The sequence below is a fragment of the Sminthopsis crassicaudata genome, chromosome 4 (genome assembly GCF_048593235.1).
Source record: "Sminthopsis crassicaudata isolate SCR6 chromosome 4, ASM4859323v1, whole genome shotgun sequence".
NCBI lineage: Eukaryota > Metazoa > Chordata > Mammalia > Dasyuromorphia > Dasyuridae > Sminthopsis > Sminthopsis crassicaudata.
The window spans coordinates 353,260,492-353,281,972 of record NC_133620.1 but is presented as its reverse complement, the minus strand read 5'-3'; the positions used below and the strand labels follow the sequence as shown (position 1 = coordinate 353,281,972).

The following is a 21,481-nucleotide window of genomic DNA, read 5'->3' as shown; positions in this document are numbered from 1 at the left end:
ACTTTCCCAGTACTTGCTAGGTCTTTTAAAAGAGATTTCTAAGCAAAAGGGGTGTTCTAACAAGTACTCCTTTCTGATATTTCCCATCTGTCACTGGAATTCAACCTATTTTACTGAAACTCCAGCTTCATCAGGGCAGTTTTGAGTGTTTTTTCTAGAGAATGTAACCAAAAGTTATCTGTAATCTCACCATTCTTCTCCTCCCCACTTCCATGAATGACCATGGTCAAAGACAGTTCCCTACACACACACGCTTTTTCAGATTGCCTTCTAAGAATTCCGCTATCAGAAGATTGAACCTTCTGATCTTCAAAGTCAAGACTGCCGGCACTCTAGGGTTTCTCCTGCTCCGTGTGGGCGTTTCTGGAGGCCCAAGGTGCAAGGTGCCCCAACTGGATCTAAGTGGGAAGGGGAAGGCGGCGGCAGCCTGGTACATCGGTCAGCCATGCCTCCAAGGGCAGAACATTTTGGAAACTCCCACTCGAAGCGTCTCCTGTCTCACGTCATGATCATGGAGGCTGAAGCTATCGCCTTCAGATTCTACTGGTACTTGGCTGCTGCTTTCTCTTTGCTGGTCCAGCAGCCTCTGGGGCTCCCTGGCACCTTCCTCGGGCTTCTCGAACCTCGGAGCCGGTGGGTTCGCATTTAGAGGCGGGGTGCGATTGCTTGTCCTTGTTCTCCAAGAGGACCATGACTTCGGGATAGGGATGCCAGGATACGCAAGTGAATCGGGTTTAAGGGAAGGGAGGCTGGGCCAGGTCACCTGGCTCACACTTTCCTCTCCATCGTCCGGGGCCTGAAACTAGGCTCCGATCGCTCTGAGTTTGAGCAAGCTCCTCTGTCTCCCTCGTGCTTCTCGCGTGGGTTACTCCGGAGTCCCCTTAGTGCTCTAACTTTTATCTAGCTTTTAAAGAGTCGGGAGGAGGAGCCAAGACCGTTCTTAGAGAAGTTCCGGGGCCCCGGCTCCTTCGGGGAGTCTCGCGTCCGTGGCCAAGGCCAGGCAGGACTAAGAACTGGGGGGCCCCGCACCTCGGAGAGACCGCGCCCCGGACTCGCCTCGCCCCCTTGCGGCCAGCAGTCTCCACTCGCGCCCCGTTCCCAGGCCTCCCAGCCTTTGTAGGGCAGCCGAGAAGCGAGCGGGACGTGAACTTGGTCCGACAGAACAAAGGACTTCCCCACCTGCGTCCCTACACCCATTTAAGGGCCTAGAGACAAAGGCCCGGCCATCCCATGATGGAGAAGGGCCCCGAGCCTGGGGTCTGGGGGAAAAAAATACAATCTTCGTTAGCTCGCTCTCCAGGGTCAAGGGACTCCAGAGGACTAGCGGAGGTGGGAAACGAAACAAAAAAAGAAAACAGAGAACCCGGAAGTGGGTCCCGGGACAGGCGGGAGTTGCAAAGACTACGATTCCCGCCATGCCACGGCGCTTCGGCGCGTGCGCAGTGGCCCCGGGCGGCCCATGCGGCCCTTGGGCTGGGTGCGCCTCGCAGCGCCGCGCTGCGCAGCGGGGGAGGTTATGGCGGAGCCGGCGCAGGCCCAGGCCCAGGCTCCAAACCAAACCCAGGCCCAGGTTCAGGCCTCTCAGGCCAGGAGCTTGCAGCCTCCTGCTCCGGCCCCGGCCTCAGCCCCGGCCCCGGGCCCCACTCCCGGCCCAGGCCCGGCCGCCGCGCCAGCCGGGGCCCCTGGGACCGGGACGCCCGGGACAGGGAGTGGGGCGTCTGGAGCCGGGGGGGATCCAGCGCGGCCCGGCCTGAGCCAGCAGCAGCGCGCCAGCCAAAGGAAAGCGCAGGTCCGCGCGCTACCCCGGGCCAAGAAGCTGGAGAAGCTCGGGGTCTTCTCGGCCTGCAAGGTGAGGCGGGGCCTGTGGGAGCGGGGGGGCGGGGCCTGGGGGCGGAGCCTGGGCAGGAGGGGGACTGGACCCCCCCAACACACTCTCTCACAGTAACCATGCAGCATCACCTGAAGATGCCCGCTAGAAGCCTCCCCGCCCCCGCCTGGGAAGGGAAGCCGGACCGCTGCTGACGATAAGCATTTTTTAAGCTCTGGGCCTTCAGAGAGAGGCGAGAGCCGGCCCTGCCCGCTAGGGGCTTGCAGTCTGATGGGGAGACGGCCGCTCACAGCAGCCTAGGAACGAGCTACGTGCAAGGGGGAGGCACTGGCGGAGGGGCCTGGGGAAGCCTTCCTGTGGAACGTGGGGCCGGGAGGAGGGGAGGGAGAGCATTCCTGGCATGGGGGTCAGTGCCAGCCCGAGACAGGAGGGGGGTGCTGAGTGTGCTCTCCGCCTCCTTACCTGCCAGGCTAACGATGCTTGTAAGTGTAACGGCTGGAAGAACCCCAAACCTCCCACCGCCCCCCGCATGGACCTGCAACAGCCTGCGGCCAACCTGAGCGAGGCCTGCCGGAGCTGCGAGCACCCCCTGGGTAAGGGCCCGCCGGGAGCGCGGGAGGGGCCGGGCTCAGGAGGCGGCCCGGCCCAGATTCCCAGGAAGACCCGAGTGATCCTCAGAGAGCCAGAGGGGGCAGAGCCCCTCAGCTTGGAGCCCCGGCGGGGAAAGGGCTTCTCGGGGAGCGAATCAAACTCCAGAACTTGGGTAGACTCAGAGAAAGAAAACGGTAAATCGGGGCCTTGGTTTGTTCTGCTTTTGTTTTGTTAGATATCCCGTTCCATTTTCACTTCTGCCAGGGCTTGCAGGGTTAGCATAGCAGAACAGCCGTGATCTCACCAGATTTAAAGAAACAGTCCAGCTGGCTGGAAAAAGAGGAGCCCCCCCCTTGTGGGAAGGAGCAGGGTCTTCAGGGGTTGCCTCATCCTCCCTCTGTGCTCTTCCTTCCCTGCAGCGGACCACGTGTCCCACCTGGAGAACGTGTCGGAGGAGGAGATCAATAGGCTGCTGGGGATGGTGGTGGACGTGGAGAATCTGTTCATGTCCGTGCACAAGGAAGAAGACACAGACACAAAGCAGGTTTACTTCTACCTCTTCAAGGTGAGCCTGGCCCGGCGTGGGGGGGAGGGTGGCAGAGGCGGAGGGGGGTGGGGAGAAGCAGAGAGCAAGGAGCCTCCGAAACCTGTCTCCCGCAGCTTTTGAGAAAGTGCATCCTCCAGATGACGCGTCCAGTGGTGGAGGGGTCGCTGGGAAGTCCCCCCTTCGAAAAGCCCAACATCGAGCAGGTGTGTCTGGGGTGAGGGGCAGGGAGATGCCACCGCCCCAAGGAATGGGTGAGGGGGTGAGCGGCAGGACGCGGTGAGCCGCAGGGCAGTGAGAGCTGACCCGCACCGTGCGAAACAAGGCTCCGCCGCAGGTCCGGAGAAGCGGCGCGGCGGTTCCGCCGTCATGGATGTCTCTTAGGGGAGGCGCTAGCTGTTCCGCCTGGCCCCAGACTTCTGAGCCAGGCGCAGCCGGTGCTGGAGGAGGCGGCTTCCCGAGGCAGGAAAGACTCGCGCTCCCCACACGGCCTCGGAGGCCCGGCGTTTGGGGAAGGAGGCGGTGCTGCGGCCTTACCTCACCCCCCTTTCTCGAAGGGCGTCCTGAATTTCGTGCAGTTTAAGTTCAGCCACCTGGCTCCAAGGGAGCGACAGACGATGTTTGAGCTCTCAAAGATGTTCCTGCTCTGCCTTAACTACTGGAAGCTGGAGACTCCCGCCCAGTTCCGGCAGAGGTCACAAGGTGAAGATGTGGCCACCTACAAGGTCAATTACACCAGGTAGCTCCTGGGGGAACGTCATTCTAAGGGGAACGAAGGCTGCAGGCTTCGGGGAAGGGAGGAACAGTGATGGGGAAGGACCAGGGAACCGTCCTGGGTAATAAGGAGATGGGGTCAAAGAGACGTTCGGATGCATATAGGCTCAGGCCTGGAAGTGACCCTAGTGGTCACTAGTCCATGGGGACGGAGGGGTCTCCAGAGATGGATCCAGGAGACCACCCCCAATCCCCTGGGTTCAGCGGTTTTTCCCCCCCCTCCTCCTGCTCCAGGTGGCTTTGTTACTGTCATGTCCCACAAAGCTGTGACAGCCTGCCCCGATACGAGACGACCCACGTCTTTGGGCGCAGCCTCCTTCGATCCATCTTCACCGTTACCCGCCGACAACTGCTGGAGAAGTTCCGGGTGGAGAAAGACAAACTGGTGCCTGAGAAGAGGACGCTTATCCTTACCCATTTCCCCAAGTGCGTTGGTCCGGCTTGGCAGAATTTGTCTGTCCCTTGTCGTTCAGGCCCCTCAGATCTTCTTCCTTGCCTTCCCACACCTTCGCCACCTTGTTCTTCCCCGTATTTTTGGTGACCGGTTTCCAGGTGAAGCTCCGTTGTTCCTGTTTCTAATATTTCTCACACTGTTCCCTTTTTTTGTATTAACTCGCGTCCTGTTCCTCATTTGAGATGAGCCTTGAAGCAGGAAGGTTTGATGAGCCTTCCTGCAGGAAGGTTTTCCAGTTGTCCTCCCTCTAGTTCTTCCAACGATCTCTCCCCGCTCTTGTAGTGACAGTTCTGCCAGCTGCTAGTTCCCTGGGTCTCTTCTGGTCGTGTGTCCTTTTGTCCTCCACGTCCCCTAGTGATGGAGGCCATCCGTGTCTGCCCCCTCATCTAGCGGGCTCCATAAGGACAGAGTCTCTTTCTCCCAGGGCATTGATACTTCTGCAGGGTGGGTCCTGTCTCCCTCTGATTGCTCTCCCATAGCCCATCACTACAGTGTGCCTTCCCGGGGCCTGGGCCTTTGAGCTTGGATGACAAAGAGTTCTAGGAATTACAGCTTGAGAGCTAGCAGAGACCTCACACACCATGTCGTCCAACCTCCTTTTACAGTTAATGAAACTGAGGCTCAGACTTGCTTAAGATCACGTATAGCTAGGAAGAAGCTGTAGAGCATAAGCTCGTTGAGCAGGAGAACTTTGATTTTTTTTGGCTTTGTATTCTTAGTGCCCGGCACTTTGCTGGTGCTCAGTAATTGCTTATTGAGTTGATTTGGAGTCTTCTAGTTCCAAATCCAGTGTTCTCTTCACTGTACTGTGTCATGGTAGCAATTCTGAAGGGAACAGTGACCGTCAGTGACCATCCTGGTCGGGGGTGGGGGAGCAGCGATTGGTCCTCACAGCCCCTTTGTTCTTGGGGAACACATCTTGTGACTTGACTTGTTCCTTCCCCAGGTTCTTGTCCATGTTGGAGGAAGAGATCTATGGGGAGAATTCCCCTATTTGGGAATCAGGATTCACCATGCCTGCCTCAGAGGGGCCGCAATTAGTGCCCCGGCCAGGTACCTAACTTCTAAGGCTCCTTCTCCTACTGGTGTCCAAAGGATAGGGCCCCATGGGGTCAGATGGTGGCCAAATTGAAGGGAGGCGGGATTGGGGGCCTTATGTTGGGAAAGGAGGTCTGAGTTTCTCTTTGAGATCCCTTCAGGAAGAGATGTGGTTGGAGGGGCCGATTGGTTCTCAACTCTAATATCTTGCTCTCTACCATACGCCCTTCATTCAGCCACTGTCAGTGCTGCTACTGTGCCAAGTGCCCCATTATTCACCCAAAGTCTGGGTGGCAGCAGCAGCAGCTCCCTTGGTCTGGACCCTGGAGGGGCAGAGCCCATGCCAGGTGAGTGTACGCTACTAACCCTGGTCCTTCCAACTGGACCACAGCTTTCCCTCAGCTCTGCCCTTTCTTTGCATGGTCCCCCTCCATTACTTTTCTCCCCAAAGCTCTATGTTTTCTCCAGTCCCTCTTATAAATCTTTTGCCTTGTCTGTCTCTTTGACCATTTCTAGTTCTAATGGATCTCTTTCTTCCTCTTCCTTCCCACTTCCTGTCCTAGGTGAGAAGAGGAAGCTTCCTGAGAACCTGACCCTGGAAGATGCAAAGCGGCTTCGAGTAATGGGAGACATTCCCATGGAATTGGTCAATGAGGTCATGTTGACCATCACAGACCCTGCGGCCATGCTTGGACCAGAGGTATTTGGGAGCTACTGATCCTGGGAGATGGGGAGGGAGTGATCAGTCTTAGCCCTGGCATCTTGGTCAAGGCAAACAGGGCTAACTCCCCTCATGCTGGGGAGCCCTAACTGTCTCCTCTGCTGCTCCTTCTCCCCTTCCCGCCCCAGACCAGCTTACTCTCAGCCAATGCAGCACGGGATGAAACTGCTCGCCTAGAAGAACGTCGTGGGATCATCGAGTTCCACGTCATAGGAAATTCCCTGGCACCGAAGGCCAATCGGCGTGTGCTGCTCTGGCTAGTGGGGCTGCAGAATGTTTTTTCTCACCAGCTGCCCCGGATGCCCAAAGAGTACATTGCCAGGCTTGTGTTTGACCCGTGAGTCACCCTTCGCTCTTTGACCCCTAGGAATGTCCCTATTCCTCCACTCTCTCTGGAAGGGCCCTTCTAAAGAATATGCATGACTCCTAATTTCACAGAGTGACCCATCTGCCCCAGGAGAGGGCTCACCCTGTGACCCTTACTAAGTCCATACTCCCTTCTTCCTCTTCCTCCCTAGCCCATTCCATTCTCCAACCCTTGGGAATAGTCTGTCCCCTGACCCCAGTTTTCTCCAGATAGGCCTTGGTGAGAACCTGATCCCAAGGACAGAGGGTGGGGAAGAACTCCTCCCCGGTGGCCCCAGGAAGGCTGAGGTTGGCCTCCCCATCAGGAGGCCCACCCGGCCGATGCAGCGAATTGAGGGGACTTGAGCCTTGGTGAAGGGTTGTCAGGAACAGTGACAATGCGCCCCCCACCGATTCTCCCCTTCCCTACCTCCCCTTCCCTACCCCAAGGAAGCACAAGACATTGGCCCTCATCAAAGATGGACGGGTCATTGGGGGAATCTGCTTCCGAATGTTCCCCACCCAGGGCTTCACGGAAATTGTCTTCTGTGCGGTCACTTCCAACGAGCAAGTCAAGGTGAGTCCCTTCAGCCGGAAGTCTCCTCGGCTCCCTCCCATCTCTCCCCTGCCCCTCGGCTTTTCTTCCCTGGGTGTTCTCAAACCCTGCCAGACCCATTTCACGCCAGTGAGCCTTTGGGAAGCCCTGGCTGTGGGCTGGGCACCTGTTCAGGGTGGAGAGAGGGAGACAGAAACGCTCTGCTGGGGGGCAGCCCCAGGTCCAGACCAGTCAGGGAAAGCTGCCCGAGGTCAGAGAGGTTTGGGGACATCTAAGGAGCGCTGATGGGAGAAGGAGCAGCAGAGGAGACACAGTTAGGGCTCCCCAGCATGAGGGGAGTTAGCCCTGTTTGCCTTGACCAAGATGCCAGGGCTAAGACTGATCACTCCCTCCCCATCTCCCAGGATCAGTAGCTCCCAAATACCTCTGGTCCAAGCATGGCCGCAGGGTCTGTGATGGTCAACATGACCTCATGCTCCTGGAGAGCAGGAGGGCCCACTGTGTGCACAGCTCCTTGACTCCCCAGCCACATGCCGTCCCCTTGTCTCTGGCCCCCCAGACTCCTCTCCTTCCTCTTCCCAACTGCCCCGGGATGCAGTTTTCCCTCCTCCTCCCTCAAGGGAGCTCTTCACCAGGGACGCATCTTCCCTTAGGGATATGGGACTCACCTCATGAACCACCTGAAGGAGTACCACATCAAGCACAACATCCTCTACTTCCTCACCTACGCAGACGAGTACGCCATCGGCTACTTCAAAAAGCAGGTGACTGTAGACTCTGCTCCCTGCCCTGCTCGCTCGGGCCTTTCCCTTTGGCACAAGTACAGGTTTAGCCCCCTAGATTTCCCCAAGAAGGGGGGAAGCCCTGTCCTCAGGAGCTGTGTCATGGAGGGCAAGTTCCTGCTGAACCTCAGCCTCCCATGCTCACCAGTAAGGTCCAGAACAAGTGCAGATCTTTTTGGAGGGTGCGGCCTTGGGGTGCATCTGACCAGTCCCGGATTGGCCTCTGTGCCCAGGGCCCTGAATGGAGATGCGGAGGTGAGCACCTGGTCCTCGGCCACAGGCGCACACCTTCGGCTGGCGTGGGGCTTGGATTTTTCCCTGGCCTTGCAGTGTGGGGGCCTTTTGGAAGCTCTTTTCGTGGCTGCAGTTCAGCAGCTGATTTTAAGCAGAGTTTTGGAGATTTGACTGGAGTGACATGATTAGTGTGTCTGGTGTGCCATTTGAACCAGGGTTCCTCACTTCAAAATTAGCTCTCTTGGTTCCTGTTCCTTTGCCTGCATCCTTGGTTGATGACAGCCGTGCTCATTGACGGTGTACCTCTCCCAGGGTTTCTCCAAGGACATCAAGGTTCCCAAGAGTCGCTACCTGGGTTACATCAAGGACTATGAGGGGGCCACGTTGATGGAGTGTGAGCTGAATCCCAGGATCCCCTACACTGAGCTTTCCCATATCATCAAGAAGCAGAAAGAGGTAGCCGGGGGTGGGGGCATGTTGTGGGAGGCTAGAATTGTGAAAGCGTAAGGGAATGGAGGGCAGTGTTCAGGGACATGGGTCACTGCAGAATTCCACCGTGGAGGGGCCCGTCCGACCAAACCTGATGCCCTGCTCCTCATCTTTTTTGCGTCCCCAAGTTTTCTGTAACACCCCACGTTTGCTTTGATGAACATTTACTCCTTCCCTCCTTTCTCCCAGGAGGCTTTGGAGACAGTCTTCGCTGCCTTCATTTTGCCTCTCGGTGTGTTTGCCAGCAGTCTGGGTATTAAAATGACATCTGCCCTGAGAGAACTCCTCTCCCTCCCGGAGCTGCTTTGTCACGACAGCTTGTGCTGTTGGTGAAGGGTGGGGGGGTCCACGTAGAGTCGCCTCCGCCCTCCCAGCCTGTCGGACTCAGAGGGTCTCTAAGCCGCCTTCCCTGTCCCAAGTCCCGAGAACCCAGGGCCCTTCGTGGGAGAAGGAGAGCCTGCTGTCCCCGGGAGAGGCGGTTGGGGGAGGGGAGAAGCTGAGGCCCCTCTTCTGCTTCTGTCCCTCCAGATAATCAAGAAGCTGATTGAGCGTAAACAGGCTCAGATTCGCAAGGTGTACCCGGGACTTAGCTGCTTCAAGGAGGGCGTCAGGCAGATCCCCGTGGAGAGTGTCCCTGGCATCCGTGAGTGGGGGGTCACGGCAGCACCGGGGAGAGCCCGTGGGATGGGGGACAGCTGTTCCTGAGGAAGGATCCTGCACGGCTTTGGGGACCAAAAGATGAGGCAAGGGGTTCTTTTCCCAGTCCCACTCCCTACCCTCCTACTCAGTGTCCAGAGAGATTCTGTGACCGTGACTCGTTTCCATTTTGCCTATCCTATGAAACCCTGTCCCCCCTTTTTAGGTGAGACAGGATGGAAGCCGCTGGGGAAGGAGAAAGGGTGAGTGATGAGTGGAGTGCAAGCACTGGGGACAGGGGCAGGACTGCGGCGGGCGAGGGGCCGCAGAGGGCTTTAGCCTTTCCCTTTTCCCTGTCCAGGAAGGAGCTCAAGGACCCTGACCAGCTGTACACAACCCTCAAAAACCTGCTGGCTCAGATCAAGGTATGGAAGACCCCAGCCTTCCCTCCCCACCCCCATCCTCAAATTGCACTACGCTTCTGGGCCATGGGATCAGGGTTAAGGTAGAGGTGAGGCTCCTAACCATTGCACTGTGTTATCTTTCCTGGAGGAGAAGGGAGGCAGGGGATCCTCTTTTGGTTTGCTTTGTTAGTCCTGCCCCACTTCCTTCCAGGTCACTTGTCCCTTTCTTTTCCCTTTGCAGACCCACCCCAGTGCCTGGCCTTTCATGGAGCCCGTGAAGAAAGCAGAGGCTCCAGATTACTATGAAGTCATCCGTTTCCCCATTGGTGAGACCGCCGGTCACCTCTCTGTCCTCAGCTTTCCCTTCTCCCCTCAAACCTGCGCTGCGCCCCCCAGGCTCCCCTCTGGATGAGGCACCCTCCCTCCCAAAGCATCTTATATGCATCTCCTGACCCTTAGACCTGAAGACCATGACTGAGCGTCTCCGGAGCCGCTACTATGTGACTCGGAAACTCTTTGTGGCTGACCTGCAGCGGGTGATCGCCAACTGCCGGGAGTACAACCCCCCAGACAGCGAATACTGCCGCTGCGCCAGCGCCCTGGAGAAGTTCTTTTATTTTAAGCTAAAAGAAGGGGGGCTCATTGACAAGTAGGGGGACCCCTGCTGGGGCTTTGCAATCTATCTGTTACTCCCTAGCCCCCAAACTTGGGGCTCACTGATAAGTCAAGGGACCATTAGGGGGCTCCCCAAGCTACCCCCCTGAACTGGGGGTGCTCACTGACAAGTAGGGAGACCACTGGGCTCCCCAACCTGCCTCTTACTCTTCAGCCTCTTGACTTTGGGGGTTCATCACGAAGTAGAGGACTCTCCATAGGGGCTTCCTTATTTGGGGGCTCGTCAAGAAGTAGGGGGCCTCCAGTCTGTCTCATTCCTTCTTTCTCCGTTAAATTCTGGAGCTCCCCCAGACCCTTCCTGCATCCCTTCCACCTGGGAGGAGTGGGCAGAGGGGATGTTCTTCCATGGATCTTGGAATTTTCCCCACCCCTAGTGTAGGTTCTGATCTTCACCCCGACCCAGCTCCTGCTCCCTAACCACAGCATCTTGTCCGCCCAAGAGGAGGGCACGTCACAGCGGCAAGGTTCTCAGTCCGAGTGGGAGGGCCCTGCGGGTTGGGGCCCCTCCGCAGCCCACCCCCCACCCTCGGGCTTTGGGGCTTAGGAATGGGTGGGCTGTCACACGGGGGTCCCATCCAGCCATCTACTGTTCCCTTGGAGGGATTGTTCCCTCTGCATTTGCCCCATGTGGGGAACAATAAAACTCTGAGGTTGTTGATTTTTTTCCAATGGTTTGTGGCTTGTGCTTCATGTCCCCATGCCCCTGGTCAGCAGGTCCTTCTCCCTTGATGGTGGAGTCCATCACTCACCCTCCCGAAGCTCCCCGGCCACCTCTCCCACCTCCCATTCCCCTTGGACACGCTCTCTTCTACAAGGCCCCAAGCTTTGCCCTGGTCGTGTTTGCTGTCGTTTCCTTTTCCAATAAAACTGGGATGACCAGGACAATGGGAGGCATTGGAAGCTTGGTCTGTCTTGTTTCTGGATCCAGGCTGCAGGAAAAGCCCAGTTGGGAATGGGGATGGTTCCGAGGTTAGCAGAGAACTCTGACCTTAGCTGGTCTCTGTTAGTGAGGTCTGGGCACTGAGGTCAGCCCTCGTCCCCAGAGGACAAAGCCAGGCCCAGGGGGGCTGGAGCTAAGGCCAGTCCTGCTCAAGCTTGGGCCCCTCCAGATCTCTGGTTCCCCTTTCACCAGCCCAGGCCAAGCTCGCTTAGGCTGGCCCCGCCTCTCGCAGCCTCTCACCATGTGTGGCCAACTCCTCCCTTTTGCTGAGTTTCTCTTTCGTTTCCGAGCTGGGAGGAGTGGGGCTGGAATAAGAGGCCGGCAGCAGCTCAGAGGCTCAGACGGGACCGGGGAGCCCGGGGTGGGCTTGGGACTTCTCTCCTTTGGAACAGAAGCATCCAGAATCCCAGGTCTGTGTTCTGCCCCTGCCCCAGCCCCATTCCCTGCAGTGTGTCCTGTGCAGCTCTAGGCTGAGCTCCTAAGGCAGGGCTGGGATGGAACCCCCAGGATAAAGCTGGTTTTCCTGCTACCCTTTCCTCCAGCTCTGGCTGGAGGTAGGAGAGGAGGAGGCCCAGAGGGATGGAAGACAGGGGGTGGGAATGGGAGGGTAAGGTTTGAGATCTGGGAGAGGATGACCTTAAGTAGAATGCAATGGAGAGTCAGGTCCTATCCCCCCTCTCCCTCACCTAAGCCCCAGGAATGGAGCTCTGGCCGTATCAGTGGGAGGTGATCCTTCCCGCCCTGGAGGGCAAGAACATCATCATGTGGCTACCCACGGGCACGGGGAAGACCAGAGCTGCTGCTTACGTGGCCAAGAGGCACCTGGACATGGTGGACAGGGCCAAAGTGGCCGTCCTGGTCAACAAGGTGACACCCCGGACCTTCAACCCACCCAGCTAACTGGACCTCAAACTCCTTGGGCTTTCACTCAGAAATTGTGCCCTCGCCCCCCCAAGTGCGGCCCCAGATCTAAGTTCTGAACTATAGAGCAGAAATTTAAATGCCATATACATGCTCTAGAGCACTAGGTCCTAGCATGTAACTAAGATTTACTGAGTGCCCCTCACCCGGCAGGCCCTACGTTGCTATGGTGCTGGAATTTGGCAGGGAGGGGAATGAGCTCTCTGTTTTCTGCCTGTACCTCCTTGTCTCCTAACAGCAGCTCCCCCTCCCCCCCATGGAGCATGGGGGGGGGGTCAGCCACTTACTAACCTGTAACCTAGGACAGCAGCACTTAGTCTCTGCAGCTCGTTTCCTCATCTGTAAAATGGACTTAATAAAGCAGTCCCCTTTGTTGTGAGGATCAAATGAGATTCAAAAAATACTATTATGTAATAACTACAATAGATTTAAAGCTTGCAAACCTTAAAACACTAAGTACTTTTATTTTTACTATTACTACTGCTACAACTAGTACTGCTACCACCCTTGTTATTTCTACGACTGCTACTTCTACTACGGTAATACTTCTAACAGTAACTAGTAGTACCCTGCTGCTGTTACTACTGGCACTATGGCTGTCATCACTGTTACTATAACAACCACTGCCACTACTAAGCGGTTATGTTGTACCCGTTTTCTTGAGGGACTTGGTAGTACAAGGGAGGAGACCTGGATCTGAGGGCCAGCTCCTTTTCTTACTGGGTGATCTTTAGTAAACCACTTGACATCTCTAGGTCTCAGTTTCTAAAGCTGTGAAATATGAATCAGCAGTGGCACAGCCCGTCTCACACCGGGAGACACAGGAAAGCCCTTTGTAACCCTTGGAGCACTATAGAAATGGGGACTTTTTTTATTCCTATTGACCACTTCACTCCTCTTGCCCTCACCACCGATTTTCCTGCTCCCGTTTCCACGTCTTCCTGTCTCTGTGTCTTCTGCACTCCCAAGGTGCACCTGGTGACCCAACACAAGCAAGAATTCGGTCAGATGCTGGGTCCCGAGCGGAATATTGTCACAGCGAGTGGGGATGGTGGGTTCCGGGCTGGCTTCGGACACTTGGCCCGCAGCAACGACCTTGTTATCTGCACAGCTGAGCTGTTCCGATTGGCCCTGATCAGCACTGAGGAAGAGGAGCACGTGGATCTCGGCGGTCAGTGAAAGGGGAGAGTGGACGATGATGGGCAAAAAGGTGTCGCTCCGACCGGGCTTTACACTGAAATCGCTCTTGCGTTCCTCACGAAGCTGATGGATAGCCCTTCTGGGGAGGAGGCTCCCTGCCCCGGGCTTCCTTTGCTACATCTCTTGGGTTGGGTCATCCACATTCCTTGCATCCGGCCCTTTCGTTTGACGCCTTCCCCCATCTCCCACTCTAGCCTTCTCCCTCCTGATAGTGGATGAATGTCACCATACCCAAAAGGACTCTGTCTACAATGTCATTTTGAGCTATTACCTGGAAAGAAAACTTCAGGGATCCAGGAACCTGCCCCAAATACTGGGTCTCACGGCTTCACCTGGGACTGGGGGCGCCGCCACCCTGGAGGGGGCCAAAAACCACATCCTACAGGTCAGTCTGCAAGGACACCCCTCAAAATGTTCCTTTAATACCGGCCTCAAAATATTCCAATTCCTCCCGCCGAGGTCTGGCGTGCTGTGGAACCCTTGGCTTGGCCCGCCTCCGCTGAGACTTCCTAACGCCTTCTCTTCCCATGCTTGCCCTGCCAGGCAGGTCAGCGCATCCTCTTCTCTAAGCGCTCAACCCCCGCTAGCATTCTGCAAACCTCTGTCCAAATCCTGACCCCAGGGCTTATTAGCTGCGACCGTGAGCAAGCAAATCATCTTCGCTGAGCCTTTCTGTCATCTGTAAAATGGGTACAGTTATACTACCTGCCCCCAGATAATGTGAGCAGATAATAGATAATAAATGTGAGTTGATAACATTTTCAATGGATCAATCAGTGAACTTATGAATGCTTACTGCTTCCACTGATAGCTAGGTGGAGCCACTAGGTGGTGCTGTGGCGGTGGCAAAGGACACCTTAGGTTTGATGGAACCGGCTTCTTTCTGACCCTTCTTCCCCATCTGTCCTCTGCGGTGGGAGTTTAATGTGTTGGGAACAAGCGTCTTTAATCTACTCTTCCTCTGATTCCCTCTTCCCCCTTTTCCTTCCTATTTCCCCACTGAGTGAAATGCATTTCTAGATCCAGCTGCAGAGAGAGATTCCTCCCTCCTTTGATGAGTTCATATAAAAGTAAGGTTCGGGTGCTGATTGTTCACCCAATCATTCTTCCTGATTATAACAGGGCTCCGTTTGTGCCATCTTTCTCCTTCCTTCGCCTCTCCCTTATTTACTTTTGCTTTGTGGATCGTGGCCGTCACGAATGGCATTTAGACAGGACAGATTGCTACCCTGTTCTTACGATTTAATATTCTGTGGATTCTTGCCCAGGAGGACAAGACCACTGCTTCTGGGAAAAGTAGCAAGATGTGAGCTCATCCTCTTCAAATTCACTTTAAGGATCCTGTGTTGGCAGACAGGATGATGGGGATGACTTTGTGCCTTAGGCTGCTCCTCCATCATGATCATGCCAATGATTGAAAATTAAGAGAGGCAGTGTGGAGTAGTAGAGTAGCTGCGGCACCTGGGCTCAGGAAGACTGAGACCTGGTTCAAATCCTGCTCCACTGTCTACTGAGTGGCCCTCGGTAAGACCTTTGACCTCTCTAAACCAACTCCCATTTGCAAATGGAGGGAGATCCCCAGATTTAGTGGGAGAACCGGCGCGTGGACACAGACAGTATGTAATATGTATCGTTTTTATGTTTGGGTATATAGAATATGAATGTAGTGTTATCTAACACACGTGTATATGGGCATGTCATGTTACATACAGATGTATGTAGATGTGTACGTGCACACACATGAGATTTGTAATTGGGTAGTCAAAATCATCATCTCTGTGTCATTTGAAAGAGGGAGGCACTAGCAGCGGGGGGAAGGAGAAGATATTAGGGAAGGCCCGACTCATGCGGAAGGTGGCCACTGATGCATGCCTTGGAGGAACAGGGATTTGGGTGTGAGCAGGGAGCGTGCTCCAGGAAGAGCCTGCACGGACACAGAGATTGGACCAAGGCGGCCCAGGGAGGAGCAGCGAGCGCTTAGTGGCTCAGCTGGGCCAGTCCAAGTGATGAGTCTGGAAGGTTAAAGGGGGAGGGTGCATCCCCACCCAGATGGAGTGGTCTCCGTGTCCTCAGCCTTCCTTCCCCTCCAGCTCTGCGCCAACCTGGACGTCTGCCACATCATGTCGCCGCAGAAGTACCATGAGCAGCTGGAGGAGCTCAGCCCTCAGCCCTGCAAGCGCTATGACCTGAGCCAAGAACGAATCCTGGTGGGTGCAGAGGGACAGGAGGAGGGGTGAAAGACAGGGAGGAAGCCCCAGGGGGCGCATTTAGGGTCCCCACTACCCTGTCCCATGGGGCACTAAATAGTGAAGAGGAGGAGTAAGAATACTTGGAGAGCGGCCACAGCCCAGGAGTCAGGAGGACCTGAGTTCCACTCTGTCCTCAGACTCTTTCACTTCCTGCTGTGTGACCCCGGGCAAGTCACTTAACCCCAATTGCCTCAGCAAAAATTTAAAAATATATTTTGAAAAACCAAGATAAATTTGCATCAATTCTTCTAATAGTAAGAAGAGTCCAAGGATGTGCCAGAGCCAGCTGTGCCACTCGGGAGAACCAATCTATTCCTTTTCAGAATTGACACCTTAGAAATGGGCAACTGTTTACAGATGAGGGTATGCTTTGTTGTTAAAAAGTGATGGAGAGAATGTCAGTGATACAGATTAAAATGGTCCTGCACACATCTTTTCCTCCTGGAGAGTCAGTCGTTAACTGTGTCCCAGCACACCCCTGGACACTGTGTATTAGTACAGACCTGAAAACTATTGATGGCCTTTAAAGAGCCATGGCTGAGCAGGGGCGCTAGAAACCAACCCCTTTACTACAGAGGAGGACCCTGAGTCCCAGGGAGGGCTAGGGGCCTGCCTGGGGGCTACATTCCCGACGGAGTCTGTACTCATACCTTCTCTTTTTTCCTTACTTTTGTGCCCCTTTTTTTGTTGTTGAGGCCATTTGGATTAAGTGACTTGCCTAAAATTACACAACCAGTAAATGTCAGACTCTGAGGTCAGATTTGAACTCCAGTCCTCCCAGCTTCAGGGCTGGTTTCTACCTGCTCTGCCACCAAGCCACCCTGGTCATTCCTATCAATACACACCTTTTTTTTTTTATTTATGTTGATATCTTTGGTTTTTCATTTCCAAGCCCGTCCTTCTCTCTTCTCCATCCAGAGAAGCACCAGAAGAAAGGGAGGGACGATGAGGGTGGAGCAGTGTGGTCAATGTGGCTCTAGACTACAAGCTCCTAGCGACAGTGATTATTTCATTTGGGTCTGGTAGAATTTAATGAATACTAATTAACGGAGGATGCTAGAAAATCCTGTCCCGCGTGGCACTCGGGCCTGCCTGTGGCACCTGTTAGCTGTGTGATCCTGGACAAAGCACTTAGCTTCTCCTTTAGCCTAGACTAGGACTTCCTAAACTTTTTCTCATCTCATCTCACCCGAGAAATTTCTACACGGCCTGGGGTATATAAGTATAGAAAATATATATACAAATCAAACATTTGCTGATAATAAACCATAAAGAAATTTATTTAAAAACAATTATTTGGTAAAAAAAAATATATAGTTTACTTTATTAGAGATGAAAGTAAATTTGCAAACTACTGAGATGGATGGGCTTGTTTATTTTTACGTAAAAGAATTAAATCATGGTGGAATATTTGATTCTTTTTCCTGTCACCAAGTTTTTCAAGACTCCCACCTTCAGTTACCACGAGAGCTTTTGCTCTAGGCGACTCCTTAAGCCTGAGTTTCAGATCAAGAGCTTGAATGCCTGTGTTTGGTTGGGCAGCCTCCCCGGAGGGACTCGTTTCTTCTCTCAGCCCAGTTTGGATGCTCCTCTCCCCTGATCTATGCGTTTGTTTCCTGTATGTTTTGGGGGTGGGGAGTGGGAGCCTCTACTGACGCTCCCTGCCCTCTCAGGACCCATTTGGAGACCTTCTGAAGAAGCTCATGAATAAAATCCAGGACAAGCTGGAGATGCCAGAGCTGAGCCGGGACTTCGGGAGCCAGAGATATGAGCAGCAGGTGGTGGAGCTGAGCAAGACCGGTGAGAGGCCAGGAGTGGAGGCTGGGGCGGCTGCCTCTGGCCCTGCCACCTGAGTGCCTTCTGACCTGGACCTCTCTCTCTCCCCTCTGCCCCTGGCTGTGGCCAGCTGCGGAGCAGGGCCGCCTCCAGCAGCGAGTGTTTGCCCTTCACCTGCGGAGGTACAATGATGCGCTGCTCATCCATGGCACTGTCCGAGCGGTGGATGCCCTGACCTCGCTCGGGAGCTTCTACGCTGAGGAGCAAATGATGAAGGTCGGAGTCCTCCCCGCTGAGGGCTGGCTGCTGCAGCTGTTTGAGGGTGAGTGCAGTGATGGGGACAGGAGCAGCCTTGCCCTGGAGCTCCAGACCCCTCGGGTGGCCCCCCCTGGCCTCCAACCAGCATCTGCCCTTCACAGAACACAAGGAGGCCCTGGCTTTATTGGCAAGTGATGCTCTCTCTGAGAACCCCAAATTGGAGGACCTGGAGCAGATTCTGCAGGAGCAGTTCAGTGCCCCTGGGCCCTCCCGGGGCATCGTATTTACCCAGACCCGACAGAGTGCTCACGCTCTCCTCCTCTGGCTCCGGGAGCAGCCCACACTACGGCAGCTGGGCATCAAGGCCCAGGTGCTGACTGGCGCAGGCCACAACAGCCAGATCACCCACATGACCCAGGTGCACACCTGTGTGTATGGGGATGGGGAGAGGGACACTGGAGAAGGCCCTGTGTAAGAGGGGAAGGGCTGGGGGCTACTGGGAAGAGGAATGGAGCCAGGAGAGAAATGGGGAAGGGGAAGGGCCTGGGAGGGGCCCCCGAGAAGCAGAGAGAAAGGAAGAGAGGGGCAAGGGGACACTGAGGGAGGTGGCCAGTGTCCAGAAGAAAGAAGCAAAGGTTTAAAGGCCACTGGCAGAGAGGAACAGTGACAGAGTGAGGGGGTTGAAGAGGCAATAGACGGATTCAAACCCAGGTGGGAGTGGGATAGATTCAGCCAGTCCCAGACCAGAAGAGCTCCCCTCACATCCATCTTCCATCCCCCAGAGAGAGCAGCTGGAGGTGATCCAGAGATTCCGGGCTGGCACACTGAACCTGCTGGTAGCCACCAGTGTGGCTGAGGAGGGGCTGGACATCCCTCAGTGTAACGTGATCGTGCGCTACGGCCTCCTAACTAATGAAATTTCAATGATGCAGGTGCCGTCTCTGTCCCGGAAGAACCCCCTCCCCATCCATCCCTGTCCAGCCCCACCCCTTGTGAGACCCGCTCCCCAGGATCTCCTTTCTGAAATATTCTAACAGATCCCACAAAGGCGGCTCTTCTGGGATTCCCTCCCCAGATTCCCTCCCCAGACTGGAATTTTCCTAACCGACCCTCTTCCCACCCAGGCTTTGTAGGGGCTCCACGGCCCCTTCAGCTGTAATTAGGAATTATTGTGTCCTCTCAGGTGGGGGTGTAGGGGGGTTAAGAACATTCCACCTCAAGTTGTCATTTTGGCCAGAGAGCCTCACCGGTGCCCTCACCTCGGGGCAGGGGATGAGGGAGAAGTGGGCAGTGGGTGAGGCATTAAAAAGACAAAAAAAAATCCTGGTCGTCATAGTCCTGGCCAGGAAAGGGAATGACAGACTGGAGGGCCTTGGTGGGGAGAAAGGGAGCCCAACCTGGACCCTGCCCAGCCACAGACCGCCCAGGGCACTGGTCACGCTGGGAGTCGCTTCGAGGTGCTCCCAGCTCCCTGACTTCTTCCCCAGGCACGGGGCAGAGCCCGGGCAAGCCAGAGTGTGTACTCGTTTGTGGCGAGCCAAGGGAGCCGGGAGCTGCGCCGGGAACACACCAACGAGGGTCTGGAGTCCTTGATGAAGAAGGCGGTGTCTGCCATCCAGAGAATGGAGGAAGCTGAGTACAAAGCCAAGGTCAGGAGCAGAGAGGGCAGCCAGGGGTGAGGGGCTGGCTGAGGAAACAGGCAGAAGGGTGGCCTTCCCTCCCGACAGAGTTCTCCTCCTCCTCCCCTTCTCAGCTTTTCTGGGTCACACCTCTTGGCCTGACCCTGGGGAGGCCCCTTGTGTGCTAGTCAAGAAGAGGGTGGGAGGGTCAGCTTAGGAGGAGATCCCATCTCGGAGCAGTGCCCAGAATGAGCCTGGCCACACCCCGTCTGTGAGAGCGCCGGGTCCAGTTTTCGAGCCCCACCTGAGTGTTCTCTGTCTCACCACCAGAACTTATGCCTTCCCCCAGGCTCTAGGGGCGCTTTCCCTAGGAGGGTGAGAGGGAGTGCTGGCCCTGCTGCCCACTCTGAGACCCCGAACCTGAGGGAGCACCGTCCGGACAGGTTGTTCCCGGAGAAACTCCTTCAGCCAGGATATTGGCAAAGCGGAACTCATCATACAGGACCACCCAATATCAGGGTGTAGGAAAATCAGTGAAGGAATTGGGAAGTTATCCCGAAGGAGAGCAGTGTGGACTATGGGAAGAGACTGAGGTCTCCATCCCTGGCTGGGGAAGAGTGAGGAGGAGCAGGTGCTGGAGGAGAGAAGGGAAGGGGCTGGCTCAGTGAAATGATCCAGATTCCTGTAAGGGAGATGCAGGCGAACCCAGCTTGTGTCAGTCTCTTCTCCTCTGAAGTTGGGGCCGGGATGCTGACCCTCAGCATGTGTCCCCCTCTCCTGTACCCCAGATCCTGACCCTGCAGCTGGAGGCTTTGAGCCAGCGCAAGGCCCAGGCTGCCAAGAAGATGGATCGGAGAACTGAGTTCCAAGCAGACACAGTGAGGCTTCTTTGTACCAATTGTGCTGAGCCTGTGGGCTATGGCAGTGACCTGCGGAAGGTGGAGGGGACGCACCACGTCAATGTGAACCCCAATTTCATGTGAGACCCTGAGAGGCACTTTAAGGAAGGGGGGCTGCCTGAGGAGGGAAGAAACATGGAAAGGAATGGAGGACGGGCAGATTGGATGATCTGGGAAGGCACCAAGTGGTGGGGCCCTTGCCAGGGCAGGTGTCCACCTGATGTAAAAATGAGAGTGAGGTGTTGGGAGAAGGAAAACAGGAGAGTTGTACTTAATCACCTTGGTACCTTATCAGCTTCTACTACAAGACCTCCCTCAAACCTGTGACCATTGACCGGACCTTCAAAGACTGGCAACCTGGAGGCGCCATCAGCTGCAAGAAGTGTGGAGAGGTGGGTGCAGGGGGGACCCTCGTCAACAGTTTCCTATGGATTGGGGCAGGCGCTACTTCCTCTTTCATCTGTCCTGACCTAGGTGGAAGTTGGAGGATATGGAGGAAAAGAGAATGAGACTAATTTTAGATACAGGATGCTAAAAGGTGGCAGCCAGTGACCCATAGGATGGAGTGCTCAACTCACCTGCCTGAACTCCCTTCTAGCTGTGTAACCCTGGGCAAGACACTGATTGCCTAAAAAAAAGAATGAAAGGAAGAAGTTTACTTCTTATGGCCTGTGTGACTTTGGGCCCAAATTTTCTCATTTGCAAAAGGACAGCAATGGTGGCCTTAAAAGTCTTTTTCAACTCTGAATCCTCTGATCTGTCCCAGCTGACCTCTTTCCTAAATTATCCCCTAATCTCATACACTGCCCCCCCCCACACCTGTTTTACTATGCCCGCAGGCCTGGGGTCTGGAGATGATCTATAAGTCAGTAAAACTGCCCGTCCTGAAAATCCGGAGCCTGGTGTTAGAGACCCCCCGGGGGCGGCGGAAGGTGAATCAGTGGTCCAAGGTGCCCTTCCAGGTGGCTGACTTGGACTACCTCCGGGACTGTGGCTTCCAGCTAACCAGCTGAAGGTGGCCCCGACTCACCAACCACTGCCCAGCCAGTCTTTGACTTTGCCCTCTGCCTCCTCGGGGAGGCAGGGAACAGAGGGAACTCTAGACCTGTGTCCGTGTATCTGAACAGCCCTTCTTTATGAGCACAAACAGTCCCTCTCTTCTGGTATTGTGTGTGAATAAATAACTGTTCTCATGGAGCTGGACTCCTTTTCTCTTTAGCTCACAGGGATTTGGGCAGGACTTGGGTGGCAAAAGTACACACAAGCTATAGAAAGAATAAAGAAGTAATGCTCTATAGGGGAGAGGCACTAAATGTAAGGGGGATTGGGAAAGGGGGGATTTTAGCTGGGTCTTGAAGGAAGCCTGGAAACCAGTACAGAGAGAGCATCCACAGCCACCAGAGTGCCCTGAGCCGAGCGATAGAGTGTCTTGTCAGCTGTCTCTAAACTTCAGCTTCTGCAAACCTAAATGGGGAACAAGATGGTTTGCACTACCTCCCTCACAGGCTCTAGGAAAGCAATTTGGAAAGCTTAAAACGCTTGAGAAAT

At 55.2% G+C, this 21,481-nt stretch overlaps 2 protein-coding genes across 2 annotated transcripts; both read left to right on the top strand.

Moving 5' to 3' along the window:
- The first annotated feature begins 1,355 nt into the window (after positions 1 to 1,355).
- Positions 1,356 to 10,740, top strand: KAT2A (lysine acetyltransferase 2A). The gene is made up of 18 exons (XM_074261557.1): positions 1,356 to 1,849; positions 2,298 to 2,421; positions 2,839 to 2,984; positions 3,080 to 3,169; positions 3,521 to 3,702; positions 3,972 to 4,163; positions 5,138 to 5,244; positions 5,466 to 5,576; positions 5,793 to 5,929; positions 6,079 to 6,287; positions 6,746 to 6,872; positions 7,505 to 7,615; positions 8,180 to 8,323; positions 8,885 to 8,999; positions 9,219 to 9,255; positions 9,354 to 9,417; positions 9,638 to 9,722; positions 9,856 to 10,740. Exons 1-18 carry the CDS (start codon positions 1,460 to 1,462, stop codon positions 10,047 to 10,049), a joined length of 2,565 nt encoding a protein of 854 aa, XP_074117658.1. The 5' UTR covers positions 1,356 to 1,459; the 3' UTR covers positions 10,050 to 10,740.
- Positions 10,741 to 11,097: 357 nt separating this feature from the next.
- Positions 11,098 to 21,130, top strand: DHX58 (DExH-box helicase 58). Its single transcript, XM_074261558.1, has 13 exons — positions 11,098 to 11,421; positions 11,703 to 11,878; positions 12,902 to 13,103; positions 13,327 to 13,517; positions 15,223 to 15,339; positions 17,055 to 17,181; positions 17,288 to 17,479; positions 17,577 to 17,833; positions 18,198 to 18,347; positions 18,903 to 19,064; positions 19,823 to 20,013; positions 20,229 to 20,325; positions 20,773 to 21,130. The coding sequence occupies exons 1-13, from the start codon at positions 11,253 to 11,255 to the stop codon at positions 20,944 to 20,946; spliced, it is 2,205 nt and encodes a 734-aa protein (XP_074117659.1). The 5' UTR covers positions 11,098 to 11,252; the 3' UTR covers positions 20,947 to 21,130.
- The last annotated feature ends 351 nt before the right edge of the window (positions 21,131 to 21,481 follow it).

Excerpts from the sequence above, each read along its gene's own strand:
- DHX58 (XM_074261558.1), top strand. The coding sequence starts at position 11,253 with ATGTGTGGCCAACTCCTCCCTTTTGCTGAGTTTCTCTTTCGTTTCCGA. Across the intron at positions 11,422-11,702 it reads AGAAGCATCCAGAATCCCAG|CCCCAGGAATGGAGCTCTGG; the intron begins GTCTGTGTTCTG and ends CCCTCACCTAAG. Across the intron at positions 19,065-19,822 it reads AAGCTGAGTACAAAGCCAAG|ATCCTGACCCTGCAGCTGGA; the intron begins GTCAGGAGCAGA and ends CCTGTACCCCAG.
- KAT2A (XM_074261557.1), top strand. The coding sequence starts at position 1,460 with ATGCGGCCCTTGGGCTGGGTGCGCCTCGCAGCGCCGCGCTGCGCAGCG. Across the intron at positions 9,418-9,637 it reads ACCTGCTGGCTCAGATCAAG|ACCCACCCCAGTGCCTGGCC; the intron begins GTATGGAAGACC and ends TTCCCTTTGCAG. Across the intron at positions 9,723-9,855 it reads AGTCATCCGTTTCCCCATTG|ACCTGAAGACCATGACTGAG; the intron begins GTGAGACCGCCG and ends CCTGACCCTTAG.